This window comes from Ceratotherium simum, chromosome 35 (assembly GCF_057802395.1).
Source record: "Ceratotherium simum simum isolate JZ-2026a chromosome 35, ASM5780239v1, whole genome shotgun sequence".
NCBI lineage: Eukaryota > Metazoa > Chordata > Mammalia > Perissodactyla > Rhinocerotidae > Ceratotherium > Ceratotherium simum.
In genome coordinates, this window is record NC_141934.1 from 32,227,334 (window position 1) to 32,246,412 (window position 19,079).

The following is a 19,079-nucleotide window of genomic DNA, read 5'->3' on the forward strand; positions in this document are numbered from 1 at the left end:
GTTGCACATCCTTCTAGTTGCTGTATGTGGGACGCGGCCTCAGCACGGCCGGAGAAGCGGTGCGTTGGTGCGCACCCGGGATCCGAACCCGGGCCGCCAGCAGCGGAGCGCGCACACTTAACCGCTAAGCCACGGGGCCGGCCCCACAGTGTCCAGAGTTTTTATTGGGTATTCATTGAGTAGGTCTGATTGATTGAATCACTGCCCATGTGGTTGAACACAGTCTCTAGCCCTCCTCCCCTCCCTGGAGGTTGGGCTGATATCTGGCTCAAAGCCCTAACCCTCTAATCAACCCTTTCCAGCATGGCCAGTCCCTGTCTGCAGACTATCTGGGAGCCACCCTGAGTCACCTTGATAGCATACACTCAGGAGGGGCCCACCATGGGTATCAGACACTCCTGTCACTGCAGAGATTCCACGGCTGTAGAAGCTCCATCCCAGGAACCTGGGACAAAGACCAGACAAATTCTTTATTATACAACAGGTAGCCATTAGCTACGTGTGCTATTTAAATTTAAATTAGTTAAATACAATTTAAAAGTCAGTTCCTAGTCATCTTGAAAGTATTCAGTAGACACGTGTGGCTTGTGGCTACTGTACTGGACTGTGCAGACATAGAACATTTCACTCATCACAAAAAAATTCTGTTGAGGGCCAGCCCGGTGGCATAGTGGTTAAGCGTGTGCGCTCCGCTGCGGCGGCCCAGGGTTCACAGGTTCAGATCCCAGGCACGCACTGACGCACTGCTTGTCAAGCCATGCTGTGGCGGCGTCCCATATAAAATCGAGGAAGATAGGCACGGATGTTAGCCCAGGGCTAATCTTCCTCACAAAATAAAATAAAATAAAATTCTATTCAACAGTGCCTTTCTAGTCCTCAGGGAGCAAGTGTTCAGTGTTTTACCATTAAGTATGATGCTGGCTGTAGATATTTTGTAGATCTTGATTATCAGATTAATTTCCCTTCTATGCCTAGTTTGTTGATCATATTTACAATTAACAGATTTTCATCCCACTTCTGCATCTGTTGGATGATAATGGTTTTCCTCCTTTATTCTGTTAATATGATTTATTGATTTCTGAGTGTTCAACCTATCTTGCACTACTGCAGGAAACCTCATCTGGTCAGGCGATGTTATGCTTTTTATGCATGCTTGATTCAATTTGCTAATATTTGGTTAGGAATTTTGATTCTGTGAGAGTTAATTGTGATGTTCTTTTCTTGTTGTGGTCTTGTCTGGTTTGCGGTTAGAGAGGTCTGTTGGCCTTATAAAATGAGTTGAGAAGTTTGCTCTCGAAAGAATTTATGTGAGATCATTTTATTTATTCCCTAAATGTTGGGAAAAATTCACCTCTGAAGCCATCTGGACCTTGAGTTTTTTGAAGGAAGGTTTTAAATTGTGGGGGTCAGTTTCTTTTCTTTTTTTTTTTTTTTAAAGATAAGCATTTTATTTTATTTTATTTTTTTATTTTTTATAATTTTATTTATTTATTTTTCCCCCCCCAAAGCCCCGGTAGATAGTTGTATGTCATAGCTGCACATCCTTCTAGTTGCTGTATGTGGGACGTGGCCTCAGCATGGCTGGAGAAGCAGTGCGTCAGTACGCGCCCGGGATCCGAACCCGGGCCGCTGGCAGCGGAGCGTGCGCACTTCACCGCTAAGCCACGGGGCCAGCCCAAGGGGGTCAGTTTCTTTAACAGTTTCAGGACTAATTCAGATTTTCTCTTTATTCTTGTGTCACTTTTGAAGACATTGTTTTTCAAGGAATATATCTGTTTCTTCTAAGTTGTCAAATATGTTGGCATAAAGTTATTATTATAGTGTCCTTTTTAATAGCTTTATTGAACTATGACTTCAGTAAGATCCACCCGTTTTAAGTGTATAATTCAGTGATTTTTTTTCTCATGAGGAAGATTGGCCCTGAGCTATCTGTTGCCAGTCTTCCTCTATTTTTTGTATGTGGGATGCTGCCACAGCACAACTTGATGAGCAGTGTCTAGGTCTGCGCCTGGGATCCGAACCGGGCCACTGAAGAGGAGCACGAGAACTTAACCACTATGCTGCTGGGCTGGTCCTGTGTTATTTTTTGTTTTTTGGTAACATCATGTTGTGTAACCATGATCACAATCCAGTTTTAGAAAGTTTCCGTCACCCCAAGAGACATTTGCAGTCGATTTCTGTTCCCATCCTCAGCCTGAGGCAACCATTAATTTGCTTACTCTCTGTATAGATTTTCCTTTTGGATATTTTGTGTAAATGGATTTGTGTATTGTGTAATCTTGTGTGTCCAGCTTCTTTCAATTAGCAGATGTTTTTGAAGTCCATCCATGTTTTAACAGATGTCAGAAATTCATTCTTTTTATTGTTGGATAGTATTCTGTGTATGGATACAGTTTTTGTTTATCCATTCCCCACTTGATGGACATGTGAATTATTTACACTTTTTGGTTGTTACAAGTAGTGCTGATATGAGCAATCATGTACAGAGCTTTGTATGAACATGTTTTCATTTCTCTTGGGCACATACCTAAGAGTATAATTACTGGGTTATATGGTAAAATTATATTAACTTCTTAAGAAATTGCCACAGTTCCATAGTGTCTGAACCATTTTGTTTTCCTACCAGTATGAAGTTCCAGTTTCTCCACGTCCTTTCCAGCACTTGTTATTGTCTGTTTGATGATAGTCATTCTAGTGAACGTGAAGTGGTACCTCATTGTGGTTTTAGTTTGCATTTCCTTAATAACTAATGATGTTGGTCATCGTTTCATGTGCTTATTAGCTGTTTCTATATCTTCTTTGATAAAATGTATTCAGATATTCTGCCTTTTATTTATTTATTTTTTCCTGAGGAAGATTGGCCCTGAGCTAACGTCTGTGCCAGTCTTCCTCTATTTTACATGTGGGTCGCCGCCACAGCATGGCTGCTAAACCGAGCCCGGGCCACCAAAGCGTACCAAACTCAACCACTAGGTCACAGGGCCGGTCCTGCTGCCTGTTTTTGAATTGTTGTTTGTCTCTTTATTATTGAGTTTTAAGAGTCGTTTTTGTAAGTTCTGGGTCATGTTCTTTATCAGAAATATGATTTGCAAATAATTTTTTCCAGTCCATGTCTTGTCATTTCATTTTTCAATGAAATGAAAACATTTCATTTCATTGTTATTTGAAGTGCAAAAGTTTTAAGTTTTATTTGCACTTCAATAGGAACGTAGAAATCTTACCACCATTCAGATCCCATTATCCTCTTTCCTTTACGTTATAGCAGTCTGATATATTACACCTATATGTATTGAAAGCTCCTTCAGAAAGTGTTAGATTTTTGCTTTCAACCATCAAACATACTTTAAAGAACTTGAGGAGAAGAGTGTGTCATAGTTTCTAGATATTTGCCATTTCTCCTCTTTCTTCGTTCTTGGATTTCTAACTTATCCTCTGGAATTGTTTCCATCTGAAGATCTTCCACTGGTAACTCACAGCAGGTCTGCTGCCCTTGAATTCTCCTAGTTTCACGTCCTGAGAAAATGTGTTTTCACAGTTATTCCTGGCTACGGAATTCTGGGTTAACAGCTCTTTCCTTTCCACAGGTGTAAACCGTTCCGCCTCCTCTGGCTCTCTGCTTCTCGGTGGAAGTTTGCAGTTGTTTGAATCGCCGTCCCCATAAGTGGTGTCGCTTTTTCTCTGTCTTTATTGTGTAGCAGTTGGAACCTGATGTGTGTGGTCAAGGGTTTCTTTTATCCGTTGGGGGCCACTGACCTGCAGACTTGATATCTTCTGCCATCGTTTCTTGAAACTTCTTTCTTCACCGTGCTCTCTTTTCTCCCACGACATAGAATTGGTATTGTCTGCCGTGTCCTGAGCTCTGTCCATTTTTAAGTCTTTTTCCCTTGGTTGCTCAAAATGGGTACTTTCTGTTGACTGTCGTCAGGTTCACTGGCTCCTCTCAGAGGGTAGGGTGTGCTGTTTAGGGTCCGGTTTCTTATTTTCCAATGGTATTCTGGATTTTTTAAAGAGTGTGTTTATGTTTTCTTGTCGTCTCAGGAGACTTTCGGACAGAAGTTCATCTTGATCTGAAATCCAGAAACCTTTCTAAAACCTAAATTTGGTTATATCACTCCCATCCTGTAAAATCTTTCATGGCTAACTGTTGGCAACATGACAGTGTCCAGCTGTGTTAACCACCATCTGCCCATCCTCCCTTTGTGGCCTGTGACCTAATCACTGCCCCACCCTATGATCTAATCTCCACCCCGCAGCCTTTGACTTAATCACTGCCCCACCCTGTGATCTAATCACCACCCCACACCCTGTGACCTAATCACCGCCCCACTCTATGATTTAATCTCCACCCCACACACTGTGACCTAATCACCGCCCACCCTATAATCTAATCTCCACCCCCACACCCCTTTGATTTAATCACACCCCCACCATGTGATCTGATCTCCACCCCCACACCCTGTGATCTAACCACTGTCCCACACAGTTGGGTTGATCTCATTCAACTGTTTGCACCTCCTCACCCCCAGCAGTTTTTGGGTCTGATATTGGAGCTGCCGTCTCCCAGAATGCCTTTGCACCCTCTTTTGTGTGGAAAATGCGACTGATTTCCTAGAATTCATCTCAAGTGTTACCTCTTGCAGAGAGCCCAGCTTGACCTGAAAACAGGACGATGCCCTCCCTGCCTATACCCACATGTGCCCTCATTTCTTTTTTTTTTTTAATTTTTTTTTTATGAGGAAGATCAGCCCTGAGCTAACATCCAATGCCAATCCCCCTGTTTTTGCTGAGGAAGATTGGCCCTGAGCTAATATCCGTGCCCATCTTCCTCTACTTTATATGGGATGCCATCACAGCGTGGCTTGACAAGCGGTACGTCAGTGCACACCCGGGATCCGGACCTGCGAACCCCAGGCCACCGCAGTGGAGCACGAGCACTTAACTGCTGCACCACCCGGTTGGTGCCTGTGCCCTCATTTCTGTCTTAGCTGTTGTAACCACCTCCTTTGTTTATAGGTGTACTTGTTTGCAGCCCTCTACAAGACTGAGCAGGTTTTGGGGATATTGTTTTATTATCTTCTTTTGCTGCTGTCTCTTCTGGTGCCAGATTTGAGGTTCAGTGAATATTTTGTTGGTGACTCAGAAGTCAGTGTATTCCAGTTCTCACGTATTGTGTAAATGGAAAGATGGAAGAACGCATCATGGTATTTCATCCCACAGACTAGCAAGAGCAGGGGCTTGGGACTCTCCGTGCCTTGTTATGATGCATGATGTGCTCCCGCTCCAGCACCCGCTTCCCTCATCCTGCAGTGGTAGTGCTTCAGGTTTACTAGGCTTGTGCTCTCACAGGAGTCGTTCTCGTTTGAAGATTTGTCAGTGGACTTCACCCAGAAGGAGTGGCAGCTCCTGGGCCCCCCGCAGAAGGACTTGTACAAGGATGTCATGTTGGAGAACTACAGCAGCCTTGTGTCGCTGGGTAAGGAAAGCTTCCCAGGGGACCTCAGACTGGGCTCAGTACGTTGCCTTTTCTTTTTTAATTGCTGAGAGTGTTGAGGCTTCTGAAATTTTTAGTGATTTTGGACCTAAATTTAGGAGATCAAAGTTCCTTGGACTTTGACACCAGGGAAAGTGTTTGGATCTCACCTTCCAATAATGAGGTCTTAATTTCATTGTGTAGCCTCTGAAACTAATAGTAATGGGGGGAGGGGTTGGGTCGAGGGTGGTGCATGTAACTTACTCCGTTCTACATCCTGTTCACGTGTTGACTCATGTAACCGTCAGAGCAGTCCTGTGCGGCCGGTGTGATTGCTCTCCTTTTTTTATAATGAGGAAATTGAGGCAAAGAGAGGTTAAGTAACTCCCAGGGAGTTAGTAAATGAAAGAGCCTGGATTTGAACCCAGGCAGGCTGGCACCAGAGCCTCTGAAGTGTTTAATGGTTTGGGACTTGAATTATTCTAGTCAGAGATTTTTAGACCCCGTTAGCTCCCAGAGAGACCATTACTTTTCTTTGAGAATTGTTTGCTCTGTTGATATACAAACGGGTAGCTTCACTGGGTCAACTCTGATGCCCAACCTTGCTCATTCTTCGGAGGCCCTAAAGCCCAAGCAGTCAGGGCCAAGGCCTGTGTGGTTTCCCTTGAACAGGGTATGAAGTTAGAAAACCCGAGGTCATCCTCAAGTTGGAGCGAGGGGAAGAGCCGTGGACAGGCGATGGAGAAATCGCAAGTTCAGACCCTCCAGGTGAGTGTATGAGAACCAGGCCGGTGGGAGGGGGTGGCAGTGTCTCAGCTGGTCAGTGGGTTGGCATCTTTGGAACGTGCTTTAGGGAGCTCTTTGCCAAATCTCTCAGGCTTTGGTGGTGACTCACAACTGACACGAGCTCCTCAAGTAATCACATTCAGATGTGGCCTCTGCTTGGAGCCTAAAGCAGAATGTTTCGGCTTGTCTGGGCCGTGTCGTTCTTCCCCGTCTCTTGCGTCTGGGACTTTGACTCCTTATTGGGTGTTCTGTCCCCGACGTGTTTCATCTCCCTCTGTCCTCCCTTCCCCTGTAGTCAAAGACACTGCTGCTTGTACATTCAAGTATTCTTCTTTTTCCCCTCGTTTTGAGTGTCTCTGATGCCCAGAGAAGTTCCCTGTGAAGCCCCGTGTTCAGTCTCTTTATCAGAGAACGGAGGCATCATCCTTCCAGTTTGTCCTTTTCATCTCTTTTTAGATTAGGTTCTGCTGTGCTTTTTCTATAGGTGGCACATGGAGTACATTGAATGATCTCTTTCTGCCATTCTTTCTTACTGAGTTTTTTGCCCTTTGGAAAATATCTTTTTAGAGCCTTCCCTCCTCAACTCCCACTTAAAACTAAGCCCATGACGTCTTGTTCCTCAGTTCTACAGATTGCTGGACGGATCTAGATTCTGATCTTCTTTTATGTGTTATCCCATATTTGATTCCCAAAGCACCGAGCACTGCTTTGAGGAGTTAAACCTCCTCCTCCTTGTTATCTGCCTGTGACATTGGCTGACCTCAGGTTCCCTCAGAAGCAGACCCTGAGATACGTATCTGAGTGCAAGAATTTTTTGAGCGTGTGATCCCACGGTGTAGGGGGAGAAAGGGAAGTGAGATGTGGTGGGAGGAGTAGTGCAGTGAAGGGCGTTACTGCTGTTGTGGGCAGTGGGCACTCAGTGCTGCTGGAGCGCTGAGGGACCAGGAAGCTGGTGTCATCCTCCCAGCTCCTGTCTCCCGGTGGTTGAGCATCTCTGAGTAGTTGAGAGAGTGTCATCTCTCTCTGGGGAACATCAAGTCTCCAGAATGTTCAGCGTTCTGCACACAGACCCAGCATGCACTTGCGGCCTTGGAAAGGTCTCAGGTGGAGAGATTCGGGCACCTGGGGTGGGCCCCACATCTGCCCAGCTGCTGGTGTTCCCTGATTGTAGCTGAGGGCTGTGGGTGAGGCAGCAGGAGCACCTGTTTCATCTGTGGCCTCTTCTTCAGGGACCTCCACAGTACACGCCCGTGTGCCCTGTTCACCTGTTTCCCCTTTTCCTTCCAAATTCACAGTCAGTTCCATTTAAACATTTCTCAGTGTTTTCAGACATGTACTATTTATTCTTCTCTGCATCTGAACTTTTTTTTTTTTTTTTTTAAAGATTTTATTTATTTATTTTTCCCCCCAAAGCCCCAGTAGATAGTTGTGTGTCACAGCTGCACATCCTTCTAGTTGCTGTATGTGGGGCGCGGCCTCAGCATGGCCGGAGAAGCAGCGCGTCGGTGCAAGCCTGGGATCTGAACCCGGGTCGCCAGCAGTGGAGCACGCTCACTTAACCACCAAGCCACGGGGCCGGCCCTGCATCTGAACTTTTGATCATGCTATGTTTTTGTTTTTTTTTTAGTCTAGAAACCTTAATTCTTTCTGCCCAAACTCTGTATTCACTGCATCAGTATTCATAAAATGTTCCTTGACTGCTCCAGCCTAAATTTTTCTCACCTTTTTCTGAAGTCCCATCCCAGACCTGATCATGGTGTGTCATGTTTTTTAGTTGGTTGGCCCCTGAGCCATGTTTGCATGCATAGACCCAGGGCTTATGATTTAATATCTTCAGTGATGGGACACACAATATTCATTCAATAAATGTCTCTCCACAAGCCCGTTAGTTTAGTTCAGGTGTTTTTAGCCAGTTATACATCAGATTACCTGGGGATTTTTTTTTTCCCAGTGATGAGCATCATGGATCCATTACCAGAAACTGATTCAGTAGAGTGGTGTATCTGTAGCTTTTAATTTGGTATTCTAGTACTGAAACTCGTAATTTGAAAAACTTATTGTGATTTTTATGTGCACCTCATTAGTTGAGACCCACTACTCTAATGACTACTAAAAATGATTAACAAGTAAGAGACCTATAAAATAAGAACTTAGAAGCCTAGAACTTAGTTAAGAAGATGTGACATTTGCATCCAGTTTTTTTATTCAGTATTTAAACATTGAGTGTTTATGTTTCATTGCAATGCAGTGCAAAGTTAGTTATCAAAATTAATTACACAGTCAAGGACTGTGTGTCAGGGTCCCCAAGACCACCCCATGTTCGGAGAGTCACTAGAAGGACTCAGAATGTAGTTGTACTTAATGTTCAGATTTATTACAGTGGCCTAACCAGAATACACAGCTTCATCCCAAGGGAGGAGTCACAGAAGACTCTGGAAGAATCCAGGGCAGACTTCCTGGGCTCTCTCCCTCTGCGAGGGCTACAGAGAGCTCACTTTTCCTTCAGCAGCAAAAATGCAGTGACGTGTGTGATGTGTCTGCCCGGCGAAGCTGATTAGAGACTCGCATCAGCCTCTCAGACTCCAGAAGGGAAGCAGGTGCTCGGCATAGACCATGTTGTCTGTACACGCTCTAGGCACAGGGGCCACTTTATCAGTTAGGGAGTGGTGGGAACTGTCCCGAAACCCAAGTTTCCAAATGCCAGCCAAGGGCCAGCCTGGCAGGCCTGTCTCTGCACAGCTGTCTCAAGCCAGAGGCTAGCTCTTCTCCACAGACCGCTGTAGCAGTTCATAGAACATTGAATACAAACAGATTCTCCTATTTCTCAGGTATTGTGCTGGGTGCTATTGGTACAATAGTGAGCATTAGAGACATGTTCCCTGCCCATGTAGTGCTTACTTTCTAGTGGGAGGATAAGAGTGAACAAGTTAGCACATAATCAAGATAAAATCCAGACTCTGAAAGTATGATTGTAGAAATAAATTAGGTGATGATGTCATAGAGAGTGTATTAATCTGCTCAGGCTGCCATAACAAAGTACTACAGACTGGGTGGTTTGAGCAGCAGAGAGTTATTCTCACAGATCTGGAGGTTGAAGTCCAAGATCAAGGTGCCAGCATGATCGGGTTCTGATGAGGTCTGTCTTCCTGGCTTGTAGACCCACCTGTAGCCTTGTAGCTCTGTCCTCACATGGCCTTTCCTCATTCATGCATGTGGGCGGAGCGGGTGTGGGGAGTTCTCTCTAGTGTCTCTTGTAAGGACACTAATCCTGTTGGATCAGGGCCTCACCCGTATGACCTCATTTAGCCTTAATTACTTCATTTGAGACCCCATCTCCATATACAGCCACACTGGGCGTTAGGGCTTCAGCATATGAATTTTGGGGGGACACAAACATTCAGTCCACAACAGGGTAACGTGGAGAAGCCAATTCTAGATGTGAAGTGAGCAAGCTACCTGAAGAACTGGGGAGAAGTGTCCCCACAAGGAATGACAGATATGAATGTATTAAGTCGGGAAGGGACTTAGTGACTTTGAGAAACAGAAAGGAAGGCTATGTGTTGAGGTCAGTGTGCCAGGGAGATAGAGGTTGGAGAGGGTGCAGGAGCTGGATTGATGATACATCAATCTGTAAGCAATAGAAAGGAATCTAGATTGATTTAAATTAATTTAAATAAAGGTAAAGTTATCTGATTTACATTTTTAAGAGTCAGTCTGACCACAGAATGGAAAATGTCCTTGGAAGCAGGGAAACCAATTAGAAGGATGTTTCATTGAGATAATAAGCTGGAGTAAACTACAGCAGAGAAAATGATGGAGAGAGTTGGAATATTTGGAATATACCACAAATAGCCAAATACGAAGAGTCTCATTCTTCTCATGGGAAGAAATTAAACAAAAATTTGGAGGAAGGTAGATATTTCCAAATGTGTACTTAGTTTAATAATGTAACATTTAAAGTAACATTTTACTAAAGTAACATAAAACTGTAAGTTTAATTTACACATATTCCATTTTCTACACTCACATTTATTCAAATGTAACATACATCTCAGAATTAATGTATCTGGTAGACTCTTGATTTTAGTCCCAGACCTCTTTTTCCCTCCTTCTTCCCAACTCAGTAATTAACACCACAATCCACTGAATTGCTCAAACCCAAAACCTAGGCATCCTTCCTGATTCCTTGCTTTCCCTTATCCCCCACATATCAGCTCCATCAGCAAACCTTGTTGATTCTACCTCCAAAATATATATGGCCAACAGTGAGTTGTGGGTTTCCTGCAAATTTATTGCCCTCAATTGACATTTAAGTAAGTCCTTAAAAAAATTTTAACATTACTGATTGTCTTTCATACCTGTGGGTATGACCTCAGAAAAAATTTCAAGTATAGATTCTTAGTGAAAAATAATTCTTTGGAAGATCACTTAACCCTGGCATAAGTGGTTATGTTGTGAGGATAATGGAAATGGAGCTATGTAATAAATGACAATCCCACTCTCAGCATACTTTTTTTTTTTCTTACAATTTTTATTTATTTATTGATTTTTCCCCCAAAGCCCTAGTAGATAGTTGTGTGTCATAGCTGTGCATCCTTCTAGTTGCTGTATGTGGGATGCGGCCTCAGCATGGCCGGAGAAGTGGTGCGTTGGTGCGCGCCTGGGATCCGACCCCGGGCCGCCAGCAGCAGAGCGCACGCATTTAACCGCTAAGCCACGGGGCCGGCCCTCAGCATACTTTTAAGAATGGGAACATGTGTCTTGGGACAATTTCAGTGAAAGAACACATGGACTTTAGAGTTTTCCCTGGACAGTTTAGATGAAAGATGATGTGTTTTGAATGTGTTATGTGAAGTGGTTTTCCTGGTAGTAATGTTGAAAGTATATATTGTAAGTTTAAATAAAACTTTTCAGAAAATTTGAGAATAGGAAAAAGCACACAAAATATTTCTCATTCTTCAAGCTTGAAATGGTTTTAGCCAGTTAACTCTATAAAACTTGTTAATTTTCTTCACAGTACTTTCCACAGTGAACAGTCATGTTGTTTCTTAATATTATCTATTAATTATCTTTTCCTTTGCGATGTAAGTTTCACAATGGCGGGGGCTTGTTCTCTTATGTCTCCAGCACCTCACATGCCCCCTGGAACGTGGTGTGTCAGTCGGTGTTGAGTAAATAATTCCTCAGGACATTGGATCAATACCTCCTTTCTTTGTTCCTCATTGCTCTTCATGTATTTTTCACATTCTCTCCTCGTTTTGTAAACTTCTGTTTGACAACAATCAAAGGTAAGTTAATCTACTGTGTGTTTCCTGTTCCTGTTTACAGCATTTCCTTTGTTTTTTGATACCTACAGGATAGACACTATATTTGGGACTTATTTGAGACTAAGAAATGAAGCCTTAAAAAGCATTCATCCTCACATAGCATTTCTCATATTTTATTGAGTGACCACAATTATGGAAGGATTCACAGGGTTTTTTTCTTTATAGAACAAGTCTTAGAAGCAAGTGGTCACGTGACATGGCACCAGGATACCCAAGAGAAGCTTAGAAACAGGAAACAAGATGATGAATGTGATGCATTTGGAAAAAATTTCAATCTGAGCATGAACTTTGCTCCTTTAAGGAAATCAAACAGTGAAGGTGATGTAGATGGATTAATTTTAAAACATCATTTAGATTTACTTATTCCAAAAGCAGATTATGGAAAAATGGAACCAGATGACCTAAATGTTTTTGATAAATTGTTTCTCCATACCAGACCCGAGGAAACTGACACTTGGTTAAAATGCTATGAATGTGATAAATATGATAAAGGCAGCTGTAAGAAGTCACAGATTATCATATATCACAGAACTCGTTTAGGGGAGAAACTCTATGAATGCGGTGAATGTAGGAAGCGCTTCACTAAGAAATCAAGTCTTATTAAACATCAGAGCAGACATGTAAGAGAGATAGCCTATGGCTGTGGTAAATGTGGCAAAACCTTTCCCCAGAAGTCACAGTTTATTACACATCACAGAACTCATACAGGAGAGAAACCTTATGATTGTGGCCAGTGTGGGAAGGCCTTCTCCCAAAAGTCACAGCTCACATCCCACCAGAGGACACACACAGGAGAGAAACCATATGAATGTGGTGAGTGTGGGAAGGCCTTCTCCCGGAAGTCACATCTCATATCACATTGGAGGACACACACAGGGGAAAAACCCTATGGGTGCAGTGAATGTGGGAGGGCCTTCAGTGAGAAGTCAAATCTCATTAATCATCAGAGAATTCATACAGGAGAGAAACCTTTTGAATGCAGAGAATGTGGGAAAGCCTTCAGCAGGAAGTCACAGCTTGTTACCCATCACAGGACGCACACAGGAACAAAACCTTATGGGTGTAGTGATTGTAGAAAAGCCTTCTTTGAGAAATCAGAGCTCATCAGACATCAGACCATTCACACTGGAGAGAAGCCCTATGAATGCAGTGAGTGTCGGAAAGCCTTCAGAGAGAGGTCAAGTCTTATTAACCATCAGAGAACCCATACAGGAGAGAAGCCTCATGGATGCATTCAGTGTGGGAAAGCCTTCTCCCAGAAGTCACACCTCATATCACATCAGATGACACACACGGGAGAGAGACCCTTCATATGCATTAAATGTGGGAAGGCCTTCAGCAGGAAATCCCAGCTTGTTAGACATCAGAGAACTCACACAGGAGAAAAACCCTATGAATGCAGTGAATGTGGGAAAGCTTTCAGTGAAAAACTAAGCCTCACTAATCATCACAGAATTCATACAGGAGAAAAGCCCTATGTGTGCAGTGAATGTGGGAAAGCCTTTTGTCAGAAGTCACATCTCATATCCCATGAAAGGACACACACAGGAGAGAAACCCTATGAATGCACTGAATGTGGGAAAGCCTTTGGTGAGAAGTCAAGTCTTGCAACTCATCAGAGAACTCACACGGGAGAGAAACCCTACGAATGCAGGGATTGTGAAAAAGCCTTCTCCCAGAAGTCACAGCTCAATACTCACCAGAGAATTCACACCGGAGAGAAACCCTATGAATGCAGTCTTTGTAGGAAAGCTTTCTTTGAGAAATCAGAGCTAATTAGACATCAGAGAACTCACACAGGAGAAAAACCTTATGAATGCCCTGAATGTAGAAAAGCTTTCAGGGAAAAGTCAAGTCTCATCAATCATCAGAGGATACATACGGGAGAGAAACCCTTCGAATGCAGCGAATGTGGCAAAGCCTTCTCTCGGAAATCACACCTCATCCCACATCAGAGGACACACACAGGAGAGAGGCCCTATGGATGCAGCGAATGTAGGAAGGCCTTCTCCCAGAAGTCACAGCTTGTTAATCATCAGAGGATTCATACAGGGGAGAAACCTTATCAGTGCACTGAATGTGGGAAAGCCTTCTCCCAAAAGTCACAGCTAATTAATCATCAGAGAACTCACACAGTAAAGAAATCCTAGGAATGGAGTGAATATTAGTCTCTGACAGAGATCTTACCTCATTGTACTTGAGAAAATGCAGTTGTGATAAATCAGATAACAGTCACATCACTGTATATGTCTGAGTACTCTTAGGGTAGGAGTGATAATGAGGTTCTGAGCTTACCGCAGATGCTTCTAATACGTTTATATCAGAATTCATAGAGTAGAATGAGCTTATGAAACGCAGTGGATTTCAAAATCCTGTCAAACCTCATATGGTAGAAAATTAACAGCAAAGAGGAATTGTGAATTGTACCTCAGATAGCTTTCCAGAGGTCAAATCTCATTAGCTGTTGGAAACATTCTCACTGGAGATAAATCTTAGTCCAGTGAGTGAAGGAAAACCCCATGAATGCAGCAAGTGACATAATATTTTCATCAAGAAATGACAGCTCATTGTACATAAGAAAATGCCCTCAGGAATGAAATTCTGTGAAAATACTGGATATGGGACAATCTTCAGCAGGTAATCCAACCATATTGTATTTTGGAGAATTCATATTGTGGGGTAAACCTAATTTAAAGTCATTGGAAATATGTGTTCCTAGAAGTAATGCTATAAAGGGAAGCCATACACTTTTTATAAACATGGGTACCCAAAATACCCAATTTAAATGGTTGACAGGTGTTCACTCTGAAGTATGAAGTTTTAAAGATATATGAATAAATTGAATTATTGGAACATCTAAATAAGAAATTTCTCAGTGGTATTTATGGCTTATTTTCCTGTGTCACATATGTGTATTTTGGAATGGCATATGGTAGTGTAATTGGGAGCATGAAATGCACACAGCCTTGTAGTGCCTCTGATGTCTGTGGAGACACATGCAACTGGTTTTTCCATTTTAATGATACTATAAAAATGGTAACTAATATCACATGTCTTATTGCTGAATAAGTAGCTTAAGTAATGAATGAGAGTAAAATGAGATACCACATCTCTTTTTCCCTTGTGGTTTGTTGGCATATCAAAGGGGTCTGTTATTACTGACTTTTCTCTTCAGTAACAAAAGCCAACATTATATAAAGTCTCCTGCACCCTCAGAGTCTGAGAAACAGTTTATATAAGTATTCAAAGGCAAGAAGCACAGACCAGCACTGGTGACTCATGATGAACTGAGTGAGCAGGAGGAGGGTGAGCACTGTGTCACTCAGCACTCAGACGAGATGGCAGTGGTGCTGAGCACAGTCTGTTTCTCAGTGAGTTACAGGCCTGTGAGCATCACGTTCATAAAGTGCTGTGTAACAAGTGCAACGTGTACTTTAGTTTACTCTGATGAGTGTCATGGATGCTGTGTGCTGCTCTTATGTTTTTGATGTTTCATAAAGTATGTTGTAAAAAATTAGATGGAGAAACCAATTATTTGAGTCACTCCAGAAAATGTAAAATATAGAGAATTTTGTGGTGAGAACTATATTTTTGATGTATTCAGGGAGGCCTGTTTGGCGTTCCTGCACGTGTCTGTGACTACTGGACAGGCATCAGGAAGCAGGATTTTCGTTACTGCATCATTTGCAATACTTGTTGTCCTTCCTTCAGCAGTTGTATCACCTGCACGGGAGGCTCCGCACCCTGAGCTGTGTAAGTGTGGTTCCCTTGAAAATGCGTGAACCATCTTGTAGCTTAGTTAGGGTTTTGTAGCGATCTCTCTATAATGTTACTTGACAAAGTCAACAGTATTTTTTGTACGATGGAGAAATTCAGAAAAGTCCAACATTGACCTTGTTTCCAAACTGGGAAAAATCAAGGCTTCTCTTGTGCACAAGTTGTTCCCTCTGTATGGTGTGTCGCACCTTTGATTCCAGCAGTATTTTTTTCCTTTAATTACCCATGTTACATCATGGTTGAAAAATTAGGACTTTAAATAAATGAGAGTAATTTTCTAAACCATGGTACCAGAATTTTAACAGCCAGATAATCCTGGCCTTCCACATATTAATTTTAAAATCATCTAATTTCCCAAATTTGTATTCATACTCAAATTTATGGACTTTCTACTTTTCTCCCTAATGCCTAAAGCTCATTTTACCAGATGTAGGAAACAGACCTTTGTAAACGAACAAATAGTTACAGGGTGACATTTTATTTATTTATTTATTTATTTATTTTGTGAGGAAGATCAGCCCTGAGCTAACATCCATGCTAATCCTCCTCTTTGCTGAAGACCGGCTCTGAGCTAACATCTATTGCCAATCCTCCTCCTTTTTTTCCCCCCAAAGCTCCAGTAGATAGTTGTATGTCATAGTTGCAAATTCTAGTTGCTGTATGTGGGATGCGGTCTCAGCATGGCCAGAGAAGCGGTGCGTTGGTGCATGCCCGGGATCCGAACCCGGGCCCCCAGTAGCAGAGAGCACGCACTTAACCGCTAAGCCACGGGTCCGGCCCCCAGGGTTATATCTTACTTTGTGTTTTTTCCTGTTTTTTTCTTCCCGTCTCTCATGATTCTCTTCCCTTGTCCCAGAGATTGAGTCATTAGGTCTTGGATTGAGCTCAGGAGTCTGTTGTCTAAACATTTCCTAATTTTGCTTACTGCAATTCTAGATTATTACATTAACTATTAAGTAGTTAAACCTAGTACTTCCTTCACTAGATAATGAAACTTTGGCATTCACCTATTGATTGACTGCCCAAGAGCAAGATTTTTCTCCTAAGGGTCAGATGTTAGTCATAGGGAGGGCTGATACTGGCAACTGAGGTCTAGTTTATCAGAATACCCGATGAGGAGCCCCTGGCGTGTGTAGGACTCACTGGGAGCTCTGTGGTTCTGAAGTGTCACAAGAAGGTTCTGATTCTGATGTTAGATATTTTTAGTGTCTGTTTTTTAAATGACCTTGGTAAACTCCCCATAATGTGTCCCCACATTTCCCCTCATTGATTTCTACCACAAACCCCACATGAAGAAAGCCAGTTTTAAAGTTAGCTGGATTGCATACAGTTTCATGGAGCCCAGTAGGCTAGGTTGAGATAGAACACTCAGGGAAACAGACATCCCTTTCCTTTCCTCTCACCACCCAGGGCCTTCCACTGGCCTGGAGGCAGTTCTACAGGGGATGGTTTCTGTTGCGTTCTTTCACTAAGGAGTGGATCTTCTGGAGGTCCAGTCTGAATTTTGAGACTTGTCCCAGGCCTTCTGTTCAGCTTCTCTTGGTTGGCTTCAGCATCTCCTGACACAGTTATGTCCGTGTAGATCCGTATGTTCCAGATATTTTGGTTTCAAGAACATCACTTGTAGACTGCTGAGATGAAATGAAGCCAAAGAACACCAGATTTGTCTACAATGTCTGTATTAAATAGTAGAATATAGGTCAGTAGGCATTGGAATCCACACTTGAGACCTCAGCCGTTTGGTCATTTATTCCAGCAATATGTACCCAGGTTGTCAATTTCAGTGGGCTCATTAGTCTACAGATATGGTACCAGCAAGCTTTCAGATGTTCAGCACCTAGTCCTGGCCTGAGTGCTGACAGACGGACTCAGCCGTGACCCTGCAGCTCTGTGCATGCTTTCTGCAGCTTGCCTTCATTCTTTCTTAGCCCATTTTTCACACCTACACATAGTAGTTATTTTAAGATGCAATTCTGATTACAAACCATGTTGAAATAATGTGTGGCTAATTGTGGACTTAAGAATAAAGTGTAATATCGTGGTATTGAGGACTTGTATACAAATCCATGCCTATCCTTCATTTCTGAATACTTAAACTTTCCTCCGACACAGTTTTTTTTGGCCTTCTAGAAATACTTGGCAGTTCTTTGAGATTTCTACAGTCGCTCATCTTATGCTTTTTGCAAATCTGTGGAAATGCCCTTGTTCCTTGTTAATGCCTACCCAACCTATATGAAGCTGTACATGTGCTTGTCACTGATAATATAATCATTTCCATTAGAAGGCTTCTGGGAAGCTGGGCCTGTCTTGTTTGTCTGTATAACTTCAGCAGTTGAAGCTGAAATGTATCATGTGGGTGCCATCAGTGGCTGTGTTTTCTACCACATGGAGAAGCTGAGTCTGCAGTGGGAGAGAAGGAGGAAGCCATCATGGAAGCAGAGTTCAAGACCAGTCCTGACTGCGTCCCAGGTTCTGGCTTCTCTTGTCTTTTTTGTTTTGTTTTGTTTTTTTTTTGTGTGAGGAAGATCAGCCCTGAGCTAACATCCATGCCAATCCTCCTCTTTTTGCTGAGGAAGACTGGCCCTGGGCTGACATCCATGCCCATCTTCCCCCACTTTACATGGGATGCTGCCACAGCATGGCTTTCCAAGCGGTGCATCCGTGCACGCCCGGGATCCGAACCTGCGAACCCCGGGCCGCCGCAGCGGAGCATGCGCACTTAACCGCTTGTGCCACGGGGCCGGCCCCTGGCTTCTCTTGTCTTGATGTCTAGGTTCATCTCTGCCCTTTTCATGCCTTGATTGTTGGGTTCTTCTGTGAGATGTCCCACATATCCTAATAAATTCCCATGTTTGCTTCAGCTGGTTCAAGTTGTGTTTGTTACTTAAAACCCACATATTCCTAACTAACAGAGCAAGTCGGGCTGTGTCATAAGTTGGGTTCTCTGGAAGAAGATGCTGAGATGAAGTTTGGGGTGCAAGACGTTTACTGAGGATCAATGGCTGTGAAGTGATGGGAGAATAATTAGGAAAGGATTGATCAGAGGAAGAAGTCAAACTGCACTGTAGGTTGTTGAAACCTTAGCCAAGCCAGTGAGGAGCTCTGAAGCAGGGGTTGCTCAGAAGAGTGTCTTGTATCAGGCCAAGATGGTCTGGCCTTTATGACGGCTGAGTTGCTCAGTCACCAGAGGCAGGTGGCCTTGGGAAGGGCGTAATCTCAGGTGAAGCAGATCTTTTCAGTTGAGGCCAGCTCTGAAAACGCTGGCGCTGGAGGCAGTCTGCTGAGCACTCTCCCTGCAAAGTCATTCTTGGAAGAGGGGTCTGGGTGACACATCTCTGAGACTACACAGTCCATCCCTTCCACTGTTTAGATCCATTTTCCCAATATTAGGTCTCGGAGGAGAGACTGAGAAAAGGAAGATTGGTAGGACAAACTACAGCCCTTACTGTTGGGGTTGTTTTCCCTCATCTGTTATCCATCCCAGGTTCTCACACAGTTACCACCTCTGCTGGCATCAGTGGCTCTCTTGGTGGCAGGACCCAGAGCCTCATTCCTGAGGTCAGCCCTGGTCACTGTGCGCTTCTCAGACTCGAGTTGATGTGTGTCCATTTATCACAGTTGGGCAAGGATGTCCCAGGAAGCACCTCAGTGGATCACCTGAACCCACTCCTATCTAAGCCATTCCTCCCCACCCCCCCGCCGCCCTCTTGTGTCACAGC

At 43.4% G+C, this 19,079-nt stretch overlaps 1 protein-coding gene across 3 annotated transcripts in view; it reads left to right on the plus strand.

The window, feature by feature from the left end:
- ZNF84 (zinc finger protein 84) overlaps positions 1 to 18,220 on the plus strand; it is a 28,132-nt gene extending 9,912 nt beyond the window's left edge. For 2 of the 3 annotated variants that reach the window (XM_087423539.1, XM_087423540.1), the window contains 3 exons: positions 5,347 to 5,473; positions 6,143 to 6,238; positions 11,749 to 18,220. In XM_087423539.1, coding sequence (XP_087279665.1) covers positions 5,347 to 5,473; positions 6,143 to 6,238; positions 11,749 to 13,733 — 2,208 coding nt within the window. In that variant the 3' untranslated portion in view covers positions 13,734 to 18,220. The remainder of the gene's footprint in view (positions 1 to 5,346; positions 5,474 to 6,142; positions 6,239 to 11,748) is intronic. The other variant, XM_087423541.1, reaches the window with a different exon arrangement.
- Positions 18,221 to 19,079: the final 859 nt, after the last annotated feature.